The following is a 24,930-nucleotide window of genomic DNA, read 5'->3' as shown; positions in this document are numbered from 1 at the left end:
TTAACTCACTCAGTCAACCCTAGAGAAGGATCTCATTCCATCCATCTCAATGCAAGTACCACTATCACCTTCTTACCATCACATGCAACCTGGAAACTCGCCGTTGCACCAATTGCGAAAGAGACTCTACGCATACACGTGCTACCACTCCGTTTTCAACTAACCATCGAGATCGTAAGAACACTAGTCATCGTGTCCCCAACTAGGTGATATAATCCATCACACTTTTCTCTTTTCATCAGAACCATATATCCACGTGTGATTTTCATGGCTCCACATGCAACTGAATACCTGCAACCCCTGGAGTCCAACAGGCCAACTAATATTAGATTCTTCCGTATCTTTGGGACATAAGCCACAATACCTAAAGTACGAATCACTCTATCGAACATCTTGATCTTTACAATTCCAACTCCCGTAATGTCACAAGTAGACCCATCACTCCAGAACACTACACATGCCCTTGTCTCCTAAAACGTATCAAAACATTCCCTCTTGGACCATACATGAATAGAGCAACCTGAATCTAAAATCTACTCGCCAGGAGAAGTGTGATTACTTAGTGAGACTGTGAGAACATTTTCAACCTATTCAGTCTGCTCATCTATTATGGCCACCACCCTATTCGTATCACCGTTATCCAACATATAAGCTTGCTTCGGAGAATCCCACTTGATGTGCCATATTCCTTGTAACGATAACATTGCACCTCCTTTCCGCTCACCCTGGATCTTGACTAGCCTTTTTTTGATCCCCTGTTTGACGACCTTCCTCTTTGATTCTCACCGTGAACAAACATCACATGCTCTTGACTCCCATCAAGAACGTGTATCTTCTGCATCTCATGGGATAAGAACGATGATGTGACTTCCTCTAACTACACAATATATTTCCCATACAATAAAGTTGTCACAAGATTGATCCAAAAGAAAAATAAGAAAATTGCCTTGTCTTCTACCTTCAACTTTTCATCAACCTTTTGGAGCTGATTTGTTGGGCCCCGCGCCATGCCCAAAAAATCATCTCCAAAAGGTGCTCCTATTTTGCCAATGCGTAGAGGTTTACAGTAGACGTGCAGAGTTAAGATCATCCTGTGGGGATGATTTTTGGTGCATATCCTAATTAAGTTGGGGCCCAACAAATCAATGGTCTGGATCATCCACTAATTAATTGATCACTGAGCAGTTTGAGGATTCTATAATGTCCAACTACAAAACCTTTTTTTTCCCGACTAAGGTAATATAGATCAATGAAAAAATGGATTACAGATGCACATCAGGTGGCAAAACAATGCCCATAAACAAGGAATCTCTAGAAGCGCCCGATTGAACAAGAGGAACAGCCAAATCATTAGCATGTCCGACTACAAACTCGGTTGCTTTTATCTTTTAAAATTTTCACAAAATCGTCAGGACACATTTATCACCTGAATTTGAGAGCAAAACAATAAAGACCCAAAAAATAAAAAGAAAAGCCCTTAAATGATCAGCAATGCTGCTGCCAAAGAGAAAAGATAATACAAGTTTTATAATGATATATGTACAGCATATCAAAATAAATATGCTCAAAGAAACACGTGTTTCAGACGCACCCGTCGTAAACCACACACCTAAACCAAGCTGAGATCTCGAGAAACTTGGCCCTGCCATCTGCACAAATCACCCAAATAGATGCAGCTCATTTCATTACTGTTCTACGATTTGCTAATAGTCGATTAGAGACAAGTGAAACATGCTCACCAGACCTTGCGAGAAGGAATCTTGCAAGCGGGCTTAAACTCGGATTCTCAGTTTGATCCAAATTCAATTGTTTCTTCTTTTCCGCTGCTTCCAAATTTGCACTTTCTGCATCATAATGAGGAACCGCGCTCTTCACAATGGTCCGTGCCGCCAGCTCCTGTAGCCCCTTCAAGGGGGGTTCCGTTGAGCTGCAAAAGTTGGTAGAACTAGTTTTGTGATGCTCTCTACTTTTGGTAAAAAAGCAAGAGATTCAATTAGGGAAATGTTATCACCACAGCCATATTTTGATATTTGCACAAACCCAGCTGTCTTTTCTTCTTTGATTGGCTTGTGAGAGCTTTTTGGAAAATGAAATAACCTTTTGACAGCTCTTTAAATACTAAAAGGCAAGATGGTTTGTGAAAATATCAAAATATGGTTGTGCTGATATCATTTCCCATCAATTATAATGATCAATCAAGAATGGACAGAAATGACAAGATGGTAGGACTAGTGGGTGGACCTTCCAAGTCGTTGAAGCAACCGGCTGACAAGGACTTCACACGAACCAGGTGTAATGCGCTCCAGATCCATCAGTGAATCTGACACAACGTGCGCAGCTGATCCTTCTGATTCGTCACCAATAGCCTTATGCAATTTGTGATGAGGAGGGTTATTGGTTAACATTTTTCAGATTGAAAGCTTGCACAATTCATTGAAGCAAATACATGGGTTAAAACACATTTAAAGTAGTTAGTCAACTTTATCTTCCATTCTCCCATCAAGCTACAGACAGAAGCTGCTATAGTTCTTAATGGTAAAACTAATTTGGAAAAGCAGATCTCAGGATCCTCCTCAAAATGAGAAATTTACCGTGTTTCACAAAAAAACAAGTGCCAGAGATAATGATATCAACACAATACACTACAAGAACGGGTTTTCAGCATCATGGACTTTAGGATATACTCATGGGGTTAAATGAAACAAGGAAAAGCATGGCTTCCTCAAAAACCAAACAGAACCAAAAAGTAGTAACAAAATGATCACATAAAAATTGGAACGCGAAGATGCATATGAATAATCATAGCTCTTTGTATTCACCTCTTTCAGTGAAGGAATGAGCAACAATGATAGTGCGGGAGATGATGTTGCCGCAGAAGTTTGTGCGAAACCTTCATCATCATTTAATTGGCGAAATTTTGGAAGCACTTTTTGCACATCAAAGTATTCACTGGAATCTCTGGGACAGTATTTGCATCACAAAGTAAAGAATCAAACCCAGAACAAAAAGGTATCTCTGCTTTAGTTCTTGCATCATAGATCATCAGAAACAAATGATGAAACTGTAAGGTATGAAGAAGTTAAAATGTACCTGGATGAGCCAGAGCTGTTTTTTTGCTCTGTTACTTTATTTTCTTCCCCATCTTTGCTAAGCTTGCCCAATGGAAACCTTTCTCGGGCATTTCGCTTCCTCAAACCTCCTTGCAATGCAGCCTTTGCCTGCAAAAATGCAAACCAAGAATGCCATTTACAAAAAACAATGAACCGGTATTTACCAATACTGTGCCCATGATCACAAAGAGTAGCAACCATTGTTTTAAATTTCGGCCGGAAATTTCAGACCAAAATCTGCACATTTTGGATTTCGGCCGAATTTTGGAAAAAAAAAAAAAAACCGAAACCAAAATTTAAATCCATCTTAGCAACAACCTCAGCAAGGTTGGCTGCACTGTCTTCATGTGAAGCACTTGACGTTTTTTCTTGGATTCCCAGTCTGGACTTTGGAGTTCGAGGAATATCAGACTCATCGTTTTGGCCACGGAGAACAACAGTCCCACTGGTAGGCATGTCATCAAAAGAAGCATATTTGCCGCTAGACTGCAGAACAAACACAGAAATCTTGTCAAGCAGACATCTACCACAACATAAGAAATGTGCCCAAGCATCCTATTTCACTTAAAAAAATCCCCAATTTAAGAATTGATAATCATACTGTGGAAATTTGTTCACTAATCACTGTAGATGTCTGCACTACTCTTGGAGATCGCACAATGAAAGTTCCCGAGCCACTAATAGGCCCCTGAAATTGAGCATTTCAAGCGCCATTAGAAAAAAAAGAATGGCTACAAAAAGCCGATCAATTCCAACAAGGAAAGCCTTACGTCTTCTAGAGAATTCTCTCGGCTTTCATAACCTCTCACATCTTTCTCAAGGGAAAAATCTACTGATGACTCATGAACTGCACTTCCAGAGGCAGGCAACCATTTGCTTCCACTATCTAAAGCTTTTCTTGGATGAATGCCACTATATGGGACATCAGATTTCTTTTCTCTTGTGCCAGCAACCTGAGGTGGTCTTACTGCACTGCGCACGGTTCCTGTACCTTGGGACCCACCCAAGCTGAAGTCCCAGCTTGCATTTCTCGGGACCTTTCCATGACTAATATAAATTGATATAAGTCAGTGAAAAATAGAGCCATGGCACAGAAAAGGCTAAAGTAATCCATGTAAATGGAGCACCTGGCTTGAACAGTTTCTTCATCTCTTGAATCTTTTATAACCCTGACAGTGCCAGATCCATCCTCAAGGGCATTATTACCATTTCTCAGGGATTCCATGCCTTCATTTACAGGGAATTTCGGACGCTCTCTGTCACAAAAATAAATAGAAAAGGTGTTCAAATGAGAACTTGGGGAAATTCCAAAATGCATAAATCTATCTGTATCACCATTCTCACGTTAAAAATAAAATTCATTATCTACAGTTTGTCTAAAACATTTTGAACAAAGATAACTGGATAATAGTCATTGCATGCACCTTATTCTTTCCAAAAGCCTGGGACTTTTTCTGGCATTCCTGATAAAACGATGCTTTAGAAGTTCCTTGGCACTTGGCCTCTGTAATTAAAATGATAAAGGAGATAAAGTATAAAAACTATCTTAAAATCATAATCAAAGGGAAGATTTAAAATGCAAAGGTAATAGATAACTACCTCCGATGGGATTTTCTTTAAGCATAAGGAAACAAACTCTTTCATAGGGCGGGAGAAATGCTCATCCAGCTGCACCACACACAAAAAAGCTGTTCTTGAAACAGTACACTTTTCAATAGATAGTTCACTCATTCTCTAATGATAAATAGCAAACAATAATCTGTTTCGAGCACCACAAGGAAATTACCTGTGGTGGGTTTTCTCGGGGAATGATGAAAAGGACCCTCATTGGGTGGAGATCTGCCAATGGAGGCTCCCCTTTTGCCATCTCAATGGCGGTGATGCCTAAAGACCAAATATCTGCCTGCATGAAGCAAAAGCTGTACATATAACTAAGTAGAGCAAAACTCAATGAAGCATAGAATAATTTAAAGCAATTGAATGGATAAGTACCTTTTCGTTGTATCCATCTGAATTTTGAATTACCTCTGGAGCCATCCAGAATGGGGTTCCCACAAATGTCTGCCACGGTTTCGACATATTAGTAAACAATGTACTGAAAGTTTTGACATGGAAATCAAATTAGTTGCCGCTCATCACAAAATCATCCATCAATAATAAACTGGCCTTCGTGCTATATAACTTTGAAAAAATCAGAAAGTTTTTAATCCATATTATTACAGCCAAACAAGACAACTTTCCTAGAAGTACACATATTTAAACAAATCTCAGGAAGTACTGGGGATGAAAAGGGCTTCATGATAACTTAACACCTGGTATTCTTTACTGATAGCAAATATTTTGAAATTTTTAAGGGATTCTATTCATTATTACATTAATGCTTTGCAACTTACACACGAATGTATCAGAAGACGCATGCGATTTTAAAGAAGGGTCATTTCCATGGTAATAAAATGGGTAGCATATTACCTTTCAAAAAAAAAAAAATGGGTAGCATATCAGAATCTTGAACTGCAAGATGTGGTATGCGAGTAGGAGCACAATGGTACAAGCCATGTGACAAACAGGTGGAAGGGGATTGACGTGATTGGTTGTCACACTACAAATTTTGATTTCCAAGATTTATTAGGCGACATTATGTGCAATATAGCTTGCTTTCGATGCATGGAATAGGTCTTCCACCAGAAACATGCAACAAGAACTTCAGGTCTAGAACATAGGGCACTATAAGCAATGAGATTAATTAACTACTTTCCACATTGGAATCCACAGAATGCAACTCGATGCAAAACTGGACTGCCTAAGGAAGCATTTTTTCAGTCCTTAATTATAAACCATTTTAGGGCCTTTTCTATGATGTGAAATAATTAAGCTAACTACTAACTAGGCATCAGTCAGAATGGAAGTCCAAGGTAAGAAACTATCTGTTTTTCCAATTTAAAAAAAAAAGGTAAAAAACTAATTGTTGAAATTTATAGTGTATGGCATAATGTCTGAATTATTAAATTTAATTATTTTAAGGAAAAAAAATTATACCTGTAAAATTCAACATTTAATTTTTTTTCTAGAACTTGATTTGTGATCTTGGGATTTGAATTAGTATGTTGGATGGATGATGAATGATGGATGATGGAACTTTGTACATAGGGAAATTCTGATAAGAATGTGGAAGGACAACTTTGTCTTCAAGATGCAGATTAAGTAAATATAGAAAATTGCTCTGAATAAAGAGGAATGCAAAAAATCAATATCCTTAACTAACATATAAAGGCTACTCTTAAAAATTTCAATTATCTAATATAAAGGCTCATTCAGGTGCAGATTAGATCAACGAAAACCAATGAGATCCCATCTCAAAGCCAGAGAAAGAGAAGTGGGGTTTGAGTTGAACTACTGGAAGCCCAGTCTGGAATGCCGAGTGGTTTGAGCTGGGAAACCTGATCAGCCTTCTTCAGATATGGAGCACTGTTGTCAAGAATCAAAACAGCAAGGGTTTTTTTTTTTTGCATGGTGAAGAAATTCATTAAAAAGACCAAGATGGTCAATATGTACAAAAAGAAGAATAGAGAATATACAACCCTAATACAAAGAAGACTATCAAAACAGCAAGTTTTAGTAGTCTGAAATTTTAAAGACCACCTCAGTAAATGGTATTTCAAGTCTCTACAGCATGTGAAAATTTTACTGATAATATGGGTACAACAATTTTAGGATAACGTGTTCATTTATTTTACTCTTTTTTTTAGATAATCAAGTGCTTTATTAAGAACCAAGAGAAGGAAAAACCTCAACCGAGCTGAAAGTAAAAGAAAAGACAACAAAGCAAATGTTCAAGCATAATCCTCAAAACAGAAGTTGATCAAGAATAGTCAGTCTCTCTGGCCACTCCACCATGAGAGGGTACAGAGAAAAAAAACGACTAGAGAATAGAAAACTAAGTATATACTGCACTACTACAGCATTTTCATTTGCCAATTTTTGTGACAGAAAAGAGAAAAAAAATCCAAAGAATAGAAAAAACATCACATCCTATCTGATCAACAATGAACTTCCAAAATTTTAATACAAACACTAATATTTTATGTTTAGGACCTCCCAATGTACCAATGAACTTCGAAATTTTTAACACAAACACTATTTTTTTATGTTTAGGATCTCCCAATGTACCAATATCTTCCTAGAGTTGCTTCATACAACACGCAAGTTCAACCACACCAAAGCATGTATAGTTGCAATATTTCCATCATCAACTGTCAAGGACCAAAGCTATAAGTGCGGCACAATAGTAGATTTACACATACGGATCACAGCTAGATGGCTTTTAACAGCTTTTACAAGCAACTAGCAGTCCAGGTTTTGAGTGACAAGATAGAGAGAGATTTAGTTAAGCATGAACATACTCAACATTGTTTAAAAAGGTTCATGCAGTGGAACTAAAGAAGATAGCATCCACCACCAAAGTTGTGAATTGCATGTATCAAATTAAAGACCAAAACAATAAGTCATTAGGTGAATGAAACTAACTAAATGGTTATTTAACAGACCAAAAAAAGAAAAAATATCACCTTTTTAATTACCAATTAATCAATGGCTACTTTGAAGAAGGTAAGAGCATGACCTTTCTCCTGGAAATTGTTCGTGTCAATTGTGCAGAAACCCCAAAGTCAGCAACCTATTACATAATTGGTAAAAAAACATAAGCACATGGAAATGAGTGCATGACAATGTCACTCATTCTGTATATCAACTTGTTCCGTTAGTGCTGACTAATGATACTATTTTTCATTACCAAAATAGATTAACAAACCTTAACATCTCCACTTTCTGTCAGCAAGATGTTCGCCGCTGTTAAAAAGTTACAGAAAAGTTTTTTATTAGTATGTAAAACAATTTGGAAGAAGAAAAGTCACTGCATTCAAAGGGTCCATCATAGATAAATTGGATAAGAAACAACAAAGCTTTCATTACTCTTTCATGAAAATATCCAAGAGTTCATAATTATGAACTCCTGAGGAAGATAGTATATATTGAAAGCTAGAAATTCGAATGCAATAGAACCAGACCTTTAATGTCTCTGTGAATTTTTCCTTCGTTGTGTAGGTATTCAATTGCATGTAGTAAGTCACGTAAAATGCATGCTATTGACATTTCATCCAAAGGAGGACCTGTTTGAAGCTACAGGAAAGCAGTATAAGTTAGCAACCAAGAATTGCTCATTAAAGGAAACTAAATCTATCCACCTCTTAGACTTAGAAGTTTGCCAGGACAACTTTCAAAGAGGATGTATTTATGCATGCAGATGAAATTTACTCGGACTCAGTCAAGGTAAAACTGAGTCAACTTGGACGAGATGGAAAATGTTTCAGGGAGCTTTTAAATAGTGTTAAAACTTAAAAGATTCACAAATAGAAAGAAGTGCATAAATCCACAGGGTGGATAGATAGAAGTAAGTCAATGTTGTAGTAACCTACTAGGTCAGCGACAGAGCCACCAGCCATGTATTCCATTTCTATCCATAGTTTGGTTTGGTGGAGATAGGAGCCATAGTATTCAGTGATATATGGAGATCGGCATTGGGACAGAACTGAGATTTCCTGCCAGAAAAAAAAAATTCTTTTATCAGTAAAATAAGTTAAATAACCATATAATCACATATAACACTGTAATTGTGCTCTCATTTTTAGTCAAGCATTTGAGTACCTTTTGAATATCTTCAATTTCATCCTCTCTACAAAAGACCAAAAGTAAAGCAAGTATTACATGTTTCCCATAGAATACAAGGGGATATGCAAGAATAAACATGTGAGAAATTTTATATGCATATGATATAGTTTTAACCAAGGTTGCCAGAACGGGAATCGAAAGCAGGAATCCAAGGCTCCTAGGGAAGAATCCTGCTTCCTTGGTTTTAACCAACAATTCATGTTGTGTGGCAAAACCAACAATTTGTCCATCTATCCATCTTTTCATTCTTCGTTAATCCGACAAATGTCGGACTAAGGGCAAAGAATGCATATATCTATTTAATTACGCAAGGAATGCACATATTAATTTAATGATAGAACTATTGCTAGGAAAAAATCCTTAAGAATATCATTAAAAAAAAATCTTAAGAATTTCCCCAAGATATACTCACGCTTCTTCTAAATCAATAACTTTAATAGCAACATCTTTGTTCAGCTCCTTGTCAAGCCTGCAATGCAAGAATGCCACCAGAAAACCATAAATTGGAGTTCTATTGACAACATTATCACAGTGCAAAAATTAAGATGTTATAAAATATCACACAGTTGGAAATCTTATAATTTAAATGAGAGAAATCATATGACGTCCACAAATGACACTCAAACTATTTATTACGTATACAGTGCAACAACTAAAATGTTATAAATATCATATAATTGAAAGCCTTATAATTTGAATGACAGAGATCAGAAGACCTCCATAGCCACGACTATTAACTTCCAGTTTTTTTCTTATGCAAACACTTGTAAGTTTGCAGATTTACTATCAAAAGTGACATCAGAAAACTTCCTTTTATGAATATGCATAAATGATAAATGTGATAGAAAAACTATTAGAAAGGTAGCAGAAGCCATACTTCAATATTTAGAACTTATTAAAAGACATAAAGGGGAGATAAACATTTTCACAGAACAGCCGGGCCGTTTGGATACGCGGATTTTAGAATCTTGGATTTCCTCAAATCCGTAGATGGGAGACGAGAGAAGAAGGAAACCAGCCGTTGTTTTCTAATTTCTCGCCCTTCTTTCCAACAGCAAGAGAGTAGGAGATCATCCCATTTTTCTAGGTTTTAGAAATCTTAGGATGGGGGAGAGATTTCTAAAACCTGGATTTCTTACTTAAAATCCAAGATTCTTCTAGGTTTTAGAAATCTCTGGATGGGGGAGAGATTTCTAAAACCTGGATTTTTTACTTAAAATCTAAGATTCTAAAGAGAAGCGAAATGGCTGGTCTCCTTCTCACGTCTCCCATCTACAATTTTGAGGAAATCCAAGATTCTAAAATCCGCGTATCCAAACAGCTCCTAAAAGTAATTAGTTTGCCAATTGACAGTTTAAATTTTTTATTAAATAAAAATCCTTTTCTATGTCTAGTCATTCACTGGGCTGCCACATTGATCTGGCAACAAAGCGATAGCGCTACGAAGGTGTAAAGGCAATCACCTAGGCAGCTAGGCGAGCATCCAAGGATCATGACTGGGTGATTATCTTTTCGGTTTATAGACTATAGAGATGGAGTTTCTTTTGAATGCGTACTACTACTACAACTCTAGTAGCCTATAATGAATATACTAGTTCAGTGCATGCATATTCATGCATATTAAACAAGTTTAGAGAAAAACACTATTCATCGTTCGGTGCATAAATAACATAAGAGAAGAACCTCCCATGACTACTCCAAAAAGTAACATAAAACAAAGAAATTAGAATTCCTTATTTGAGATCAGCTATGCATTTTCAGAGCACATCAACAAAATGATTGAGTCATGGCCCTACACTTAAGGTTTTAAATTTCAATTTCGGTCGCAACGGAGATGGAAACGGAAACGTTTCGGTTTCAGTTGGAAATGTTAGTAGAAATCCTATAAAATCACAACAACATATGGAAACATATGCAAATGATAGAATTTTAATATGAAACTTCAGTAAATACTAGAATAAACACAAATACACACTTATAAACCATCACATAAGCAAGACAGAAAGACATAAGGGTTTAATAACATCGAACATCTAGTGACATGGGCTGCCGCACATGTCTGATAATTCAGTATATATGACATCTCACGTGCAATTCATATGATTATAATTATGTAGCACGTACTAATATAATATATAACTAATGAACTAACAATTTTGGTTTTGCGTTTCATTTTTGGAATCATTTCGGTGGGAATGGAAATTGAAGCATTTTGGTCATTTCGTGTTGGATTGGTGGAAATCTAAAACCATGCCTAAGCTCTTGGGACTCCAAAGGCAAGGTTCTATAAGCTATGTCGGCAATTCTCTAGCAGATCTAAAATGGGACGAACCATCGTATCATCAAAGGGGTGACTCATTCAATGCATGTGATCAAGTAGCTGATTTTGCAGCCGTTAAGGAGATGAGTGGGCACTCAGAGTCCTCAAGTTCTCATGGGACGTGATTCATAGAAACTCGGTTGCAAATGACTATCCATCTCCCTGTTAGCCCCCTCGGGAAACAAAAACTCCCCCCGGGTTCATTAAGTTGAACTTTGACAAGTCTAGCATTGGGAATCCAAGACCAGTTGGGTTAGGTTGCCTGCTTAGGGATCATGATGGTATAGTGAGAAAGGCTTTCTCTGGCCTGATTGGGCTCACTGACTCGAACGAAGCTAAGGTTCTTGCTCTTAGATTTTGCATCCTATATGTTGATGATGTTGAACCTTGGCTCCTTGATCGTCAAAGGCGGCTCTTTAAATGTGATTTGTTGGGCCAAAAGTTGAAAGGGATTCCCTTGGAGATTCTTCATCACATTGAGGGCATGAGGTCACCTTCTCGCATACCTACCATTCAACTATCAAGGATGCCGACTCACTTGCCCATAGGGTGTCCAAGGGGAGTATCATTGTATATGATCATATGCCTCTCGAGGTGTGACGAGCCTTCATACTTTATACTCCTTTGTATTATGGGCCTTGACCCTCCCAATTGAAGGTCATTTCTCTCTTGTTTTTCTTATCATTAAAAAAAAGCAAACAGAACCCTCGGCAATGAGGGTTTTCCTAATTTCCTTCGGAATAACGATACCACATTCAGGAAAGTTCATTTAATTTAGGGAAATGATTTCAGCACAACTATGTTTTGATACATGCGCTCATGTATCTTTTTTTTAGCATTTAATTGTCACGTAAGTGCTTTTTGGGGACCGTAAAAACCCTTTTACAGCTCTTTAAATATAAAAGACAAGAAACATGAGCGTCATGTATCAAAACAATTTTGTGTTGAAATCATTTCACTTAATTTATTGGGAGCAACCTAAGTCGTCTAATGGTCTTGACATTAATCCAACCGTCCAAGTGATATGCCACCATCACTATCTTGATTGTTAATGACTAGTAGGAGTTCTACTTCAACTTCTCAGACTAAGAGGAGAAAGAGTAGCGCTCCTCAAAGTGAGTATAGTTCTGACTTTCTAGATTATCATCTTAAGTTATTTTCTTAAACAAAAAGTTTACCTTCTAAATCTACACTGGTCAATGTTTTAAGCTTTAACAATTGTGCACATTACGCAGACAAAAGTAAGGATACAAGTCTAAGGCGTGTATTATTTTCATAGATGGAGAAGAGGAGTATGATGAGGAAGGCAAAGATGGTGAGGGCATCCCATGCAAGGATGAAGACAATGTGGACGATGGGATCACTGTTGTTAAAATCGTCCGATTTACGATTTGAATCGTACGATTCAAATCGAATCGTGGGTTGAACAATTCAAATTGGAAGAAGAATCGTTTTCGTAAAAATCGTACGATTCAAGTCCAATTCGACTTTGAATCATTCGATTTTTACAATTCTTTTTTCGATTCTGTCTGTTTAGGATTTTGAGAACTAATTGTGATTTCAAAATGAAAAACATTTCAATATGCTTTGTCTATCGCTGACATTTCTTTGTATGATGATTATTATAGATTCGAGTATGTGATTTGTTTACTGTTGTGATAAATTATATAATGATTTATTGTATGATGAATGTAGTTTGTGCTCTGTTTAGTGATTTATTGTATGATGAATATGGTATGTGCTTCGGATTACTAGTCAAGGAATTTTATATTTAATTTAATAGTTTCAAATGGAAAATAGATAATTACTCATTTTATTCTTATTTTTTATATTTTTATATGTTTTAATATTTTTCTCATTTTTATATATAAATCTGAAAAAAATCTTACAATTAACAATTCGATTCCGATTTTCAGAACCTTGGATGGGATTGAGAATGAAGACATATATTCCTGAAAATTTTAACGCTTTATTATGCATTCACACCTTTTCACTTATAATTAGGAAATGATTGAATCCATACAGTTGTATGGATCCTGTCAAGGAATATTAGGCAATATTTTATTCCCTGTATATTGTCTTTCTTTTTTTCACCTTCAATTAGGTTCCATAATTGTATATTTTTCCTTCTTTTACTATCCCAAATATGGGATACGCTTGCTACTTTTGTATATAAATACATTACCACAGTCAATGGAAAAGGTATCCAAATCATTTAAACCAAAGTTTGTTCTGAACTTTGTCATGGTATCAGAGCATAGGTAAGGCTCTGCCATTTTCTTAATTTCCCACCATTTCCTGTTTTTTAATTGTCTGCAAAGAGATCTTCTTGTATCCCTCATTATCTCTCTGGGATATCGTGTTTCAGAAACGGATTCGTACTCATTTGCTACCGTATCAAACATCTCTTTTGTTTGCACTCAGATCTTTAAACTTTTTTTCTCCTCATTTGTGGAGACAAATTCCGGCTCAAGTTCCGCCACGCATTCTTTCTCTTTGATGTATGAAGAGAATCCTTGTGATGTCTTCACATACTTACATGATATTTTTTTGCAGCTCCTAAGATGGAATCTGCCTCGTCCTTCACAATTTCTTGTCTTTCTTTGATTTCATAAACGAAATCTGAAATCAAAAGATCATCTTCAGTTTTATTCCCAAAAGATTTGCAAAACTCCTTGAATCCTGTTGTTTAAATTTTCAACAGCAAGGTTATCTCATGTTCGATTTTTTTTCCCCAATTGTTTCTGCATCATCCCTTTATGTTTTAAGGTTTCCATGCTTGCAACCATCCATCTTGAAACACTTCAACAGCTACCCACCATATCTGCTGGTCACATTCCTGGCCATTGAAATCGTTCTGTTGGTAACAGCCAGCTAACTTCCGCTCGGATTTCAACAATGTTATCATCCGAGTTCCACATTCTGGTTACTATTCGTGCTCACGCAAACTTCGCTTGTCAGAAACTATTGTTGCAGCAAAGCCATTTTTTCACATTTCCTGATCTTGGAGAAGCAAGCTAGTGCTATGACACATCAGGAAGGTAGCAATCATTTGGCCGTAAACTTAGCAGGTATGTCTTTGAGCTTGTCCTCGTCCCTTAATCGGGTTTCTTGGATTATCGATACTGGAGCCACAGACCATATGGTCAGCTCTGTTTCACTCCTTACATCAGTTTCTACATTGGGCTCATCCACTGTTAAATTACCCGATGGACGTCATGCCCCTGTTACACATGTGGGTACAGTTGTGTTATCACCTTCATTAGTCCTCATGAATGTCTTATGCGTACCTTCTTTTACCTTTAACCTTATCTCTGCTAGTAAACTTGCTAAAACGTCCAATTGCTCACTAATCTTTTATTCAGATTCTTGCGTCATACAGGACCGGTCTTCGAGGACGACGATTGGAGTGGGTAGAGAGCGGGATGGCCTCTACTATCTCTTGAGTCCCACTAACATGGTCTGCAGTTCTGTTTGTTCGGTTTCTTCCTTTGAACCTTTGGCACAGACGCTTAGGACATTTGTCAAATAAGTGTCTTCATTTCTTATCTCAAACATTACGTGTTTCTAATGAACACCATTGCTCTATTTGTCCACTTGCCAAACAGACACGTGCACCATTTCCAGTGAGCTCTATTACCTCTGTTGCACCATTCAATTTAATCCATTGTGATATTTGGGGAGGATACCAAACTGCCTCGCTCAGTGGAGCACGTTATTTTTTTACTATTGTTGATGACTACACTCGTAGCACATGGGTTTATCTTATGAGACACAAATCAGAAACTAGATCTATCCTTCAGTCTTTTGTTAAATTAATTGAAACCCAATTTGACCGGAGGATAAAGCAAATCCGCTCCGACAATGGCGTAGAATTTGACATGGCCAATTTTTTTCTTGAAAGAGGAATGCTACATCAACAAAGTTGTGTTGCCACTCCACAACAAAATGGAGTCGTGAGAGTAAACATCGTCACATTCTTACTGTTGCTTGGGCATTACGTTTTCAAGCTAATCTTCCCATTAAATTTTGGGGGGAATATATACTCACCACTGCGTACTTAATCAATCAAATCCCTACACCGGTTCTTTCCGGTCAGACACCTTATGAAAGATTATTTCATAAGAAACCGTCTAACTTTCATTTAAGGATCTTTGGATGTCTTTGCTATGCTTCAACCCATGCATTGAAAAGAACCAAATTTGATCCCCGAGCCAAGCGTTGTGTTTTTCTTGGATGTCCCTATGGTCACAAAGGTTATAAGGTTTATGATCTCGAGACGCAAACTATGTTTGTCTCCCGTGATGTTATATTTCATGAAGACATATTCCCCTCTCAGGAGATTCCTACAGAATCTTCAGACATCGTCTTTCCACTGCCAGTGTCGGATTGTGTTGAATCCCCTATGTCCACGACACCCATCATCAACAATGAACCACCTAATGTGACGCCGTCAGCTTCACCTCCACCCCCTCCCCCACCTCCACGCCAATCGAAAAGACAAACTAAAGCACCGAGTTATCTCCAGGACTATCATTGTACTTTGGCTGTGCAACCTCTCCCTAATCCGTCGCCTTCCTCAACAGCCAGTTCTCAAGTAAGTACTTCTCATCCTTTGTCTCAATACTTATCGTATAATCGTCTTTCCCCTTCTCACCAGGCATTCTCTATAGCAATCTCTGTCACAGAACCTAAGTCTTTCAAACAAGCTCTTCGTGATCCCAAATGGTGTGAAGCTATGGCGGCTGAAATAAGGGCCCTTGAGGGCAATCAGACTTGGACCCTCATGCCTCTGCCTTCTCACAAAAAACCCATCGGTTGCAAATGGGTGTAAATATTAAGTACAACTCTGATGGATCGATTGAACGTTACAAGGCACGCCTTGTTGCTAAGGGTTATAGTCAAATGGAGGGATTGGACTACCAAGAAACATTTGCTCTTGTTGCCAAATTAGTCACTCTTCGTACCTTATTAGCTATAGCTGCTATCAAACAACGGCATCTCCATCAGTTAGATGTCAACAATGCCTTCTTGAATGGCGATCTAGAGGAAGAAGTTTATATGCAATTACCTCCTGGTTTTTCTCGAAAGAAGGAGACACGGGTTTGCAAACTTAATAAATCGTTATATGGCCTTAAACAAGCATCTCGTCAATGGTTTGCCAAACTTTCCACCGCATTAATAGATGCCGGTTTTGTTCAATCTAAGTCGGATTATTCCCTCTTCACACAGCTTTCTGGCTCCTCTTTTACAGCTGTGCTCATTTATGTTGATGATATCATACTTGCCGAAAATGATTTTTCTACAATTACTACTCTCAAAGAGTTTCTCAATAATCGATTTAACTTAAAGGACCTTGGAAATCTTAAATATTTCTCAGGCATTGAAGTTGCTCGTTCACAGCAAGGCATACATCTTTCTTAACGCAAATATGCACTCGAAATCTTGGAAGATAGTGGCTTTCTTGGCTCTAGATCAGCAACATTTCCTATGGAACAGAATCTTAACTTAACAAAATTGGACGGTGATCTCTTGGCCGATCCTACCAGCTATCGTCGTCTTGTTGGCCGTCTAATTTACCTCACAATCACACGAACAGATATTGTATTTCCCGTGCAAAAGCTCAGCCAATTTATGGACAAGCGTAGACAGCCACATCTGGATGCCGCTCATCGTCTCCTTCGGTATATAAAGCAATCTCCTGCTCAAGGCATTCTCTTATCATCTTCTAGCCCTCTTCAACTACGGGCATTTGCGATTCTGATTGGGCCAGTTGTAGAGAAACACAGAGATCTACCACCGGATATTGCATCATGTTAGGTTCCTCTCCAATCTCATGGAAATCAAAAAGCAAAGCACAGTCTCTACATCATCTGTTGAGGCCGAATATCGAGCAATGGCCGCCACCTGTTTTGAAGTCACTTGGCTTCTTTATCTGCTTCGCGATCTGTGAGTGTTTCATTCCCAACCCGCCTCAATGTTTTGTGACAATAAGGCTGCCTTGCACATTGCCGCCAACTCAATCTTTCATGAACGCACCAAGCATATCAAGATCGATTGCCATGTCATTCGAGAAAAGTTTCAGGCGGGCCTCCTTCGCACAGCCTACATTCCTACTCACCAACAACCTGCTGATTTATTTACTAAACCTCTTGGTGCTGCGAAATTCCATGAACTCATTCGCAAGTTGGGTGTGCTTAACATTCACACTCCAACTTGAGGGGGAGTATTAGGAAATGATTGAATCCATACAGTTGTATGGATCCTGTCAAGGAATATTAGGCAATATTTTATTCCCTGTATATTGTCTTTCTTTTTTTCACCTTCAATTAGGTTCCATAATTGTATATTTGTTCTTCTTTTACTATCCCAAATATGGGATACGTTTGCTACTTTTGTCTATAAATACATTACCACAGTCAATGGAAAAGGAATCCAAATCATTTAAACCAAAGTTTGTTCTGAACTTTGTCACTTATGTCATGAATTTTTTATGTGGGCTTATCTATTGATATCACATGGTTCCAATAAGGTAGTATCTCAAGTACCAACAGACTATGCACACCTGAGGCCATAACAAAGAGATCTTGGATAAGCCATGTAGTATCCAACATGCCCTTAAAAAGGTCCTCTTCCAAATTGATAGCCAAGAGAGGGAAATAAGAGCTCTTAATCTTGGCCCAAAATGGCCAAGAGCAAGTAAGAATGACCAATTAGTATAGCATAGATTGCCACTCGTGCATATAAGTGACAAAGAAGCCACCCCCAACTTCCCAATACAAAAGTAGTGTCAGATGCTTTAGTGAGGTAGGGTCTCTAGAAAACTCACCTTAAAGAAAAAACACAAAAAAATAGGGAAGGTCTACCAAGAAAGCCAAGTTTCCCATTTGGATTTTGATGAACACATTTATGTGTGAATTGTAGGTAGGAAAAGCATGCATATTTTATGTTTAGAATGGTACTATTAAGGTATTTTGTGTGTTTTTGGCGTTTCAGGGTTATTCTTGAATTTTCATGAAAAATGGAGCTAAAGAGATGAAATTCCAAAGAATTTTCCATCATTTGAAGGGTTTAGATCACTTATGGTTCATCAATTGGTTGGTTCGGAATAGCCTTGGAAAATGATTTGGAGGGGTACAAGCAATTTTATTCTAAGGCCCACTAAATGTGTGGTTAAGATCATCTTATGGAGGTGATTTGTGAGGTGCAAATAATTTTACATTGTTGACCATCGATTGAACGGTTAAGATCAGCTCACAAAAATGATGCAAGAAGTGCAACCATTGATAAGATTGAAATTCACATTGGGATCCATGAATTCAACGGTTTGGATTATCTCATTGGAATGGTTTATGGGTGTAATTAATTTACATAGTGGACCGTCAATTGGATGGCTTGGATCGTTTCTTGGAGATCAAGAGGGGAAAAGGGAATTATTAGTTGTTTTATGTGTATTACAAAGGAGGGGTAGATTTGTCATTTGCAAATAATTGTGGCATTTGTGCAATTCATTCGAATGATAGGGACAATTTGGTCGTTTTATGCACATATCCCTCAACTTGGAAACTTTCCATTATTTTCTTTCTAACATTTAGAAAGTTGCTTGAGGATATAATTGGAAGGTTTTGTACACAACTTTGGAAAAAAGAAAAATAGGAAAGTAACCCATGTCTTTTTTAGAAGAGATATAGAAAGCTCATTCAAGCCTTAATCTTGTCCTTCCATTTGTTTCCTAAGATTAGCTTTTTAATCTCCACATAATATCTTTTTCAATCCCTTAATTTAGCAATCATTCTCACCCAAAATCCTATATATCTATCTCTCTTGAACTCTCTCCCATGATTATTGAATTTTAAGGTCGTCTAGTCTCGTCGCGTCTTCACAGTTTTTTTTTTTTTTTTTTTTTCTAAAACCTCAACGGACCATAACTTCTTCGTTTTAGCTCCAATTCGCTCGTGGTTGGATCCGTTGGACTCGTATCAACGAGAGGAATCCATTTCTCTCTTTCATCTCATATCATCATCTTCTATCAAGAGGCTTGATCCAACCATCCAAGATTCAATCCAAGGCGAGATCAAGGCTTGAAGGAGGACAAGGATTCAACTATTGAAGGAGAAAAAGAATAAGTTTTTCTTATTTTGCTCTTTATTTTCAAATTCAATTCAATGTACTCTTGTTATAATTCCAATTAAATAAGAGTTGTTTTTTTTTCTTTTTCTTTTTCAAGTTCTTAATGGAAATTCTACTTTTTATTTTCTTTGTTTCTTTCCCTTTCTCCATGAATAACTAAACACAATTTACTTAGGATTTAGATGAAGCCATGGGGAAGGAGAAAGATTGTTGATTAAAAACTAATGGTATGAAATAACATCGTATATAGGGTTTTATGATATTGAATCCCAATTATTCATGCCATTGGATTTTATCCTTTCGTATGTGTAAATGTTGATGAAATATTATAAATTCTCATATATTCTTTAATATTGGAGTGTGTCTTTGATAAATTACTCATGGGCAATGACATCCATTGATCTTATTTCCCATTGACCGGATTTATTAAATATACAATTCAATACAAAAATTAGTTTAATTAATTATCCAATCCAAACCCATGGTGGATTCTAATCCTAAGTAATCTTTTAATCGAATTAAGGCTTTTATACAATTTCCAATTAGTTTTTCAAATTAAATTTTCAAATTAATTTAGGCTTTTAGATTTTGGTTATCTAATTAAATTAGATAGGTAATTAATAGAAATCATTCGAATATTGGTTCACTTTGCCTAAATATAGGAGTTGAATTTGTAAACTCTCTTCCCTGAGTTTGACCCGTATCTACACGTGATCCGTGCAATTGCGGTTATTTAATATCACAATCAGATTTCAACCAAAACAATGGAGATTTTGGCTCCTCTTATCTCCCATCGATGTTTATGTTGTCACAATGATGCATATTAGTAGGAGAAAACAAGTGAGATGATAACTGCAAACACGATTGATCTTTATGTTGTGAATATCACTTGAGTTGTTCCGATAGTGAAAAGCCTATCATATTGTTACTTAAACATAATGTTCATCAACTAATAACATAACCGAAAGCATGATTTTTCCCTTCAAGCAATCTCATCACTATTGTGAGTGAATAACTTAAGATGGTTTCGATCAGATACATTCTGGGCATATGCTTCCTCAGGTCCATGGCAATAGAACAAAAGAAATGCAGGGTTTTGCATTGATATTTGCTGGTTCACATACCCATCTTTTCAAAGAAAACACCAATTAGTGTTCTCCGAAAATGTAACAGAACAGATTTTAATTAATCACCAGAAAAGTAAACTTCATTAAGATCTTGGAAGGATCATAAGTCCAAACATGGTATGATCGTGAGAAGCACGAATAAATTTTATTAAGTGCATTCATTAAGAAGACAATCAGCGAGAATAGAGTGGCAAAATCAAGTACTTACCCTTTAAAGACTTCACCAAAAGATCCTCGGCCAATCAACTCTAGCGAATTAAATCGGGCTTCGATGACACCTAACATCGCCACTGAATCCGACATGTTGAGAAACTGAACTCCCCTTCCAAATGCCACCGTCAAGATTCAGAACAACCCCACATTAAACCTTCCCAAATTGCCTCAATTCCACAATTCCTTCTCCTCGGACGATACACAACCATCATATTCACACCAGATACTTTCCCAACAGCGAAACTTATCAGTCTAAAAGACCCAACTTTACCGTGGTGTTTGTAGAACAACACTTCATTCGTCTATTTGAGATCCACTGTAGAGGGAATGAAAATGGATCAAGAGATGAAATTGTGTAATGTGGGTCTTTTTCTTGGACTCAAAGGAAAGAATGGATTTGGAAAACGACCCATTTTTAAAAGTAAACCAATTCGAAGTTAGGTGGAACAACAGATGCTAAAAAATGAGCCACATCCTGATCAACAGAGAAAGAAAGAAATTAAGAAACAAAATTCATAAAATCACTCCTTTCATTAACAAGGTAATAGGGCAATAACCAAAAAAATAGGTAGCTAGGGCAGAAAAGTCAGAATTTTAGGAAGCCGAAATGGATGTGGAAGCATGAAATTTTTCTGGGAAATAAAAAAGACAAGTGGGTTTCGGTTACCAGAGAGTTTGGGAGTCCTTCTCTGGTTGTAGCAGGTGCCATGAATCCCTCTCCTCTTGGCTAAAAAGTCTAATTTTTTTCTCTGTTATTCTTCATCTTTGATGGGGGTGAGAAGGGGGGATGGAAATGTGTTTCGAGAGTATTGTGGCTTATGTTACTGTCGCGCACTTTTGGGTTTTGGATTCCACGGTCTGGCTGTTATTCGAACTTCTCCTTGGGATGATACGGTAAGACCAGTCTTACTGAGAACAAATACATAGATGCTTCTTATTAATAATAATAATAATAATAATAATAATAATAATAAGAGTAATGCTAGGGAAACCGAGAATATGACCTAACAAATTGATTCACGCCACCGCATCACAAGTGACGTGCGCCACCCCTTAAATTTTGGAAAATATCTAAAAGTAAAATTTTTGTTTGTACTCGTGGCATATTCTCATTGCAGGTCCCCTGCTGGGTGGTACTCTCAGTCTCCCTATCATTTTCCTAATATAGATAATAATAGGGTCGGGCGGGTCGGGTTTTTCCAAAACCATACCCTACCCTACCCTACCGGAGAATTATCCTAGGTTGGGCAGGCTGGGTCTAATTTTTTACAGGAAAACTCAAGATTTGTAAACCCAACCCTACCCAAGATAGTTTCTCGGGTCAGGTTTTCATTTTTTAGTAGTAGGATAGTGACTAATTTTAAAGATTGTAGGAAAAAAAAACAAATGAAAAATCTCTACACTATATTTTCACATAATAGACATGATCACCTCAATGAAAACAATTGTATCAATATATTAGAAAATAATTTTCTATGTTATTCAAGAGATATTTAAGAAAGTCACAGTACACCCATATGAGTCGGGTCAGGTTTTGGGTTTTTGTTTCTTTAAACCCAACCCTACCCAAGATTGAGTCGGTTTTTCCAATTTAAAACCCGACCCTACCTAAGACCCATGATTTCTTAACCCGACCCATGTTGTTTTCGGTTGGTTGATGCATTGCAGCCCTACTTCTTATTTTGAAGGTGTCGTGGTCTATCAATTTCTCCTATAAAAAATGGGGATTGGAAAACACATTTTGCGGTTCACTTTTGTTGGAGAGATCAGCCACCTTAGATACCTTCAATGAATAAGATAAAATCTGCTAAGAAGTGAGCCCGTGTAGCTTTTCTCTCCTGTAAAGGTGACCCGTGAAATGCCTTTCCGCGAAATTGCATAGCAAATCCCAAACGGGTGAGTTAGACTAATCCTCTTGTGCCATTTTGATTAAAATGTTCCATAGAAAATGACTATGTAACTACTGTAAATTATGATTTGATCAAATCCATGAGGATTCCGTAAATATTTCATTCCAATAATCCTAAGTTCGAGAAATTTGGGAGTATTTTAGAGATTGACTATAGATACTAATTCATGATCTCAAATGTATAGGATTAAAACTTCATTATCGATTCTACTAGAATTGTCAGTCTTTTTTTGGCAGTAGGTAAGCTGGGACGGTCGGTCTCTTTGATAAGAATCGATACGATCTCTATAAGGTTCCTCTACGAGTGAAATTCAATGGTCAATACAGGTCATGTCTTCATTCATAAGATCCCAGGTGCCCGAATCAATTGAAAATTCTCTAAAAAGGAAAAAGATCTCTCACAGTTATTTTATGGATTCGAAAAAGAGTACTTGGGTTCTTCTAATAACTTAAAAAGCCCTTATGATATATCCATTTGATAGGCCTTACTTTGGATCTCTTAATATGACGTCAATCACACTATCCTAATTTCTACTTAGCATATATATGTTTGTTGTTGAATGTGAACTATTACCTCAATATAGTTTTTGACGGCCCATATCCAATGAGAAAAAGTAAGCATTAGCATTTGGCAAGATTTTCACTCATAAGAGATCCAAAGCAAGTTGTTAGTGCTTATGCGGGACACACTTGGGGTGGGATAAAATTGTTTAGATTTTAGAAATATGTAGGATTTGCTCTGTGGTTGTTGTGTTTTGCGCACAAAAGAGGATTGATCCTTCCCTCGAAGCGGATCGAGGGGTGATCTTCCCTCTAATAAGATCGAATCCGTTACAAACCGAATCGGGTTCATAACACAAGATATGCCAAATGGATGGTTCGGATCATTCGAAGGTGAGACCCATTATGCCATAGTGGGGCACCTCATTGTAATACACTGAGATGCTACCTTACATTCCGGTGTTTTGCCTTCGGTGGACCCACTCCATATATGGTGATCTGGTCCGTCATTCTTGTCAACCATCGCAAGTATCAGGCCAGTCGAATCCTTCCCATGTGAAGTAAATCAGCCACTCTGCAGTCATAGATAAGAGTCATAGCTACACCGGAGTGTGCCAAGTTTTTAAAAAAAGGGTGGATATATCACCTCCCTAAAACCTAATTACTTTTTTTTTTTAGACCTAATCACCGCTTACTCAATGATTTGCCTGATCTATAATTGTTCTGGAGGAAAAGAAAAAGGAAATCCCTTTCAATTTTCTTAAAATGCTGACATGGGAAACAAAATCACAAGAGATATGGTTTTTTCTGCTTTTGGGTCCATTGTGCATGTATAATTACATGGTGATGGAAACTCCTCATGAGATCGTACATTGGCCGCCACTGGCCCCGACACGAACAAATGATCCGAACACCTCAATAGCAATAGCCAAAAGCGACAGTAATTGGTGAACGAAAAAGACTAAAAACCCTAAAAATCCCCTTATTATATTTGAGAGGCTAGAATTATTTGTTCAAGATGTGACCCAATGAGCATCAAAGATTTCATTATGGCCCACTAGATTAAGAATTTCAATCACCAGAGACACAAGCCACTTGTATGGTTACCTTAAATAAGGACATGAAAAAAAGGTAGACTGAGCAACGATCAAGCAAGGAAACTGTTTCATTTTCTTCCATAATTGATTATCCAAACCCTTCCAACTGTGGCCTATGAAAGTGAAAGGGACAGTATGGAACTACATAAAGGGTGTGTTGTTGTTACAGTCCTAAGTAGGGCCCGCCTAGGTATGGGACTGGGTGAGACCCAGCCTAATATGGGACCAGTTTAAAGGGCCTTGCCTATCGCGTTCGGCGTTCCATCAGCTCTGGAGCTTTTGGCGTATCGGTAAGGTACCTAACATTTGGTATCAAAGCAGTCACCACGTCCTGTGTTCGAGTCACAGAAGGGGCGACCTATGAAAAGGGCTACATCAAACACAGGTCAGAGTGAAACCCGTCACAAAGTGGGCTGCCAAGGACGCCGGGTGCGGAAGCGTGGTGGCAAGTTACAGTCCTAAGTGGGGGCCTACTTAGGTATGGGTCTGGATGGGACCCAGCCTGGTATGTGACAGGTTTAAAGGGTCTTGCCTAACGCGTTCCACCAGCTGGAGGTTTTGGCGTATGGTACCTTACCCCCTTGTTTACCTTACCCCCTTGTTTTTAGACCACATCGAACCGCCAAAAGAAAATCAGATAGCATCGACTCAGAGTTTGGAACTTAAGAAACAGGCGATACAGGTCGGTATTGAAAAAACAAGAAAGATCAAAGAATGTAACCAAAAGTCTATACAAATTGTAAGCTTAGTATTGTATGATGTAAGATATGTCTGGCATGTGGCACAATGATTGTAAAAT

The 24,930-nt window shown here is 37.6% G+C and overlaps 1 protein-coding gene across 2 annotated transcripts; it reads right to left on the bottom strand.

The window, feature by feature from the left end:
* Positions 1-1,358: 1,358 nt before the first annotated feature.
* On the bottom strand, positions 1,359-21,493 carry LOC143892864 (uncharacterized). 2 transcript variants are annotated; one of them, XM_077397773.1, is made up of 21 exons: positions 21,292-21,493; positions 20,620-20,940; positions 9,247-9,303; positions 8,811-8,838; positions 8,582-8,704; positions 8,174-8,285; positions 7,918-7,955; positions 7,729-7,782; positions 5,103-5,171; positions 4,897-5,013; positions 4,710-4,778; positions 4,535-4,614; positions 4,238-4,366; positions 3,881-4,157; positions 3,712-3,798; positions 3,429-3,596; positions 3,091-3,218; positions 2,820-2,958; positions 2,242-2,366; positions 1,740-1,927; positions 1,359-1,649 (listed from the first exon to the last, which is right to left on the bottom strand). In XM_077397773.1, the coding sequence occupies exons 2-21, from the start codon at positions 20,712-20,714 to the stop codon at positions 1,582-1,584; spliced, it is 2,151 nt and encodes a 716-aa protein (XP_077253888.1). In that variant the 5' UTR covers positions 20,715-20,940; positions 21,292-21,493; the 3' UTR covers positions 1,359-1,581. The 2 variants fall into 2 exon arrangements, with proteins under 2 accessions (XP_077253888.1, XP_077253889.1); XM_077397774.1 differs by having other exon boundaries at positions 1,745-1,927.
* Positions 21,494-24,930: the final 3,437 nt, after the last annotated feature.

The sequence above is a fragment of the Tasmannia lanceolata genome, unplaced genomic scaffold, assembly GCF_043159265.1.
Source record: "Tasmannia lanceolata isolate RefF3 unplaced genomic scaffold, GAP_Taslan_0.1 ptg000015l, whole genome shotgun sequence".
Taxonomy (NCBI): Eukaryota; Viridiplantae; Streptophyta; class Magnoliopsida; order Canellales; family Winteraceae; genus Tasmannia; species Tasmannia lanceolata.
Note: the sequence above shows the minus strand (reverse complement) of the source record. Positions and strands in the feature narration are given on the sequence as shown.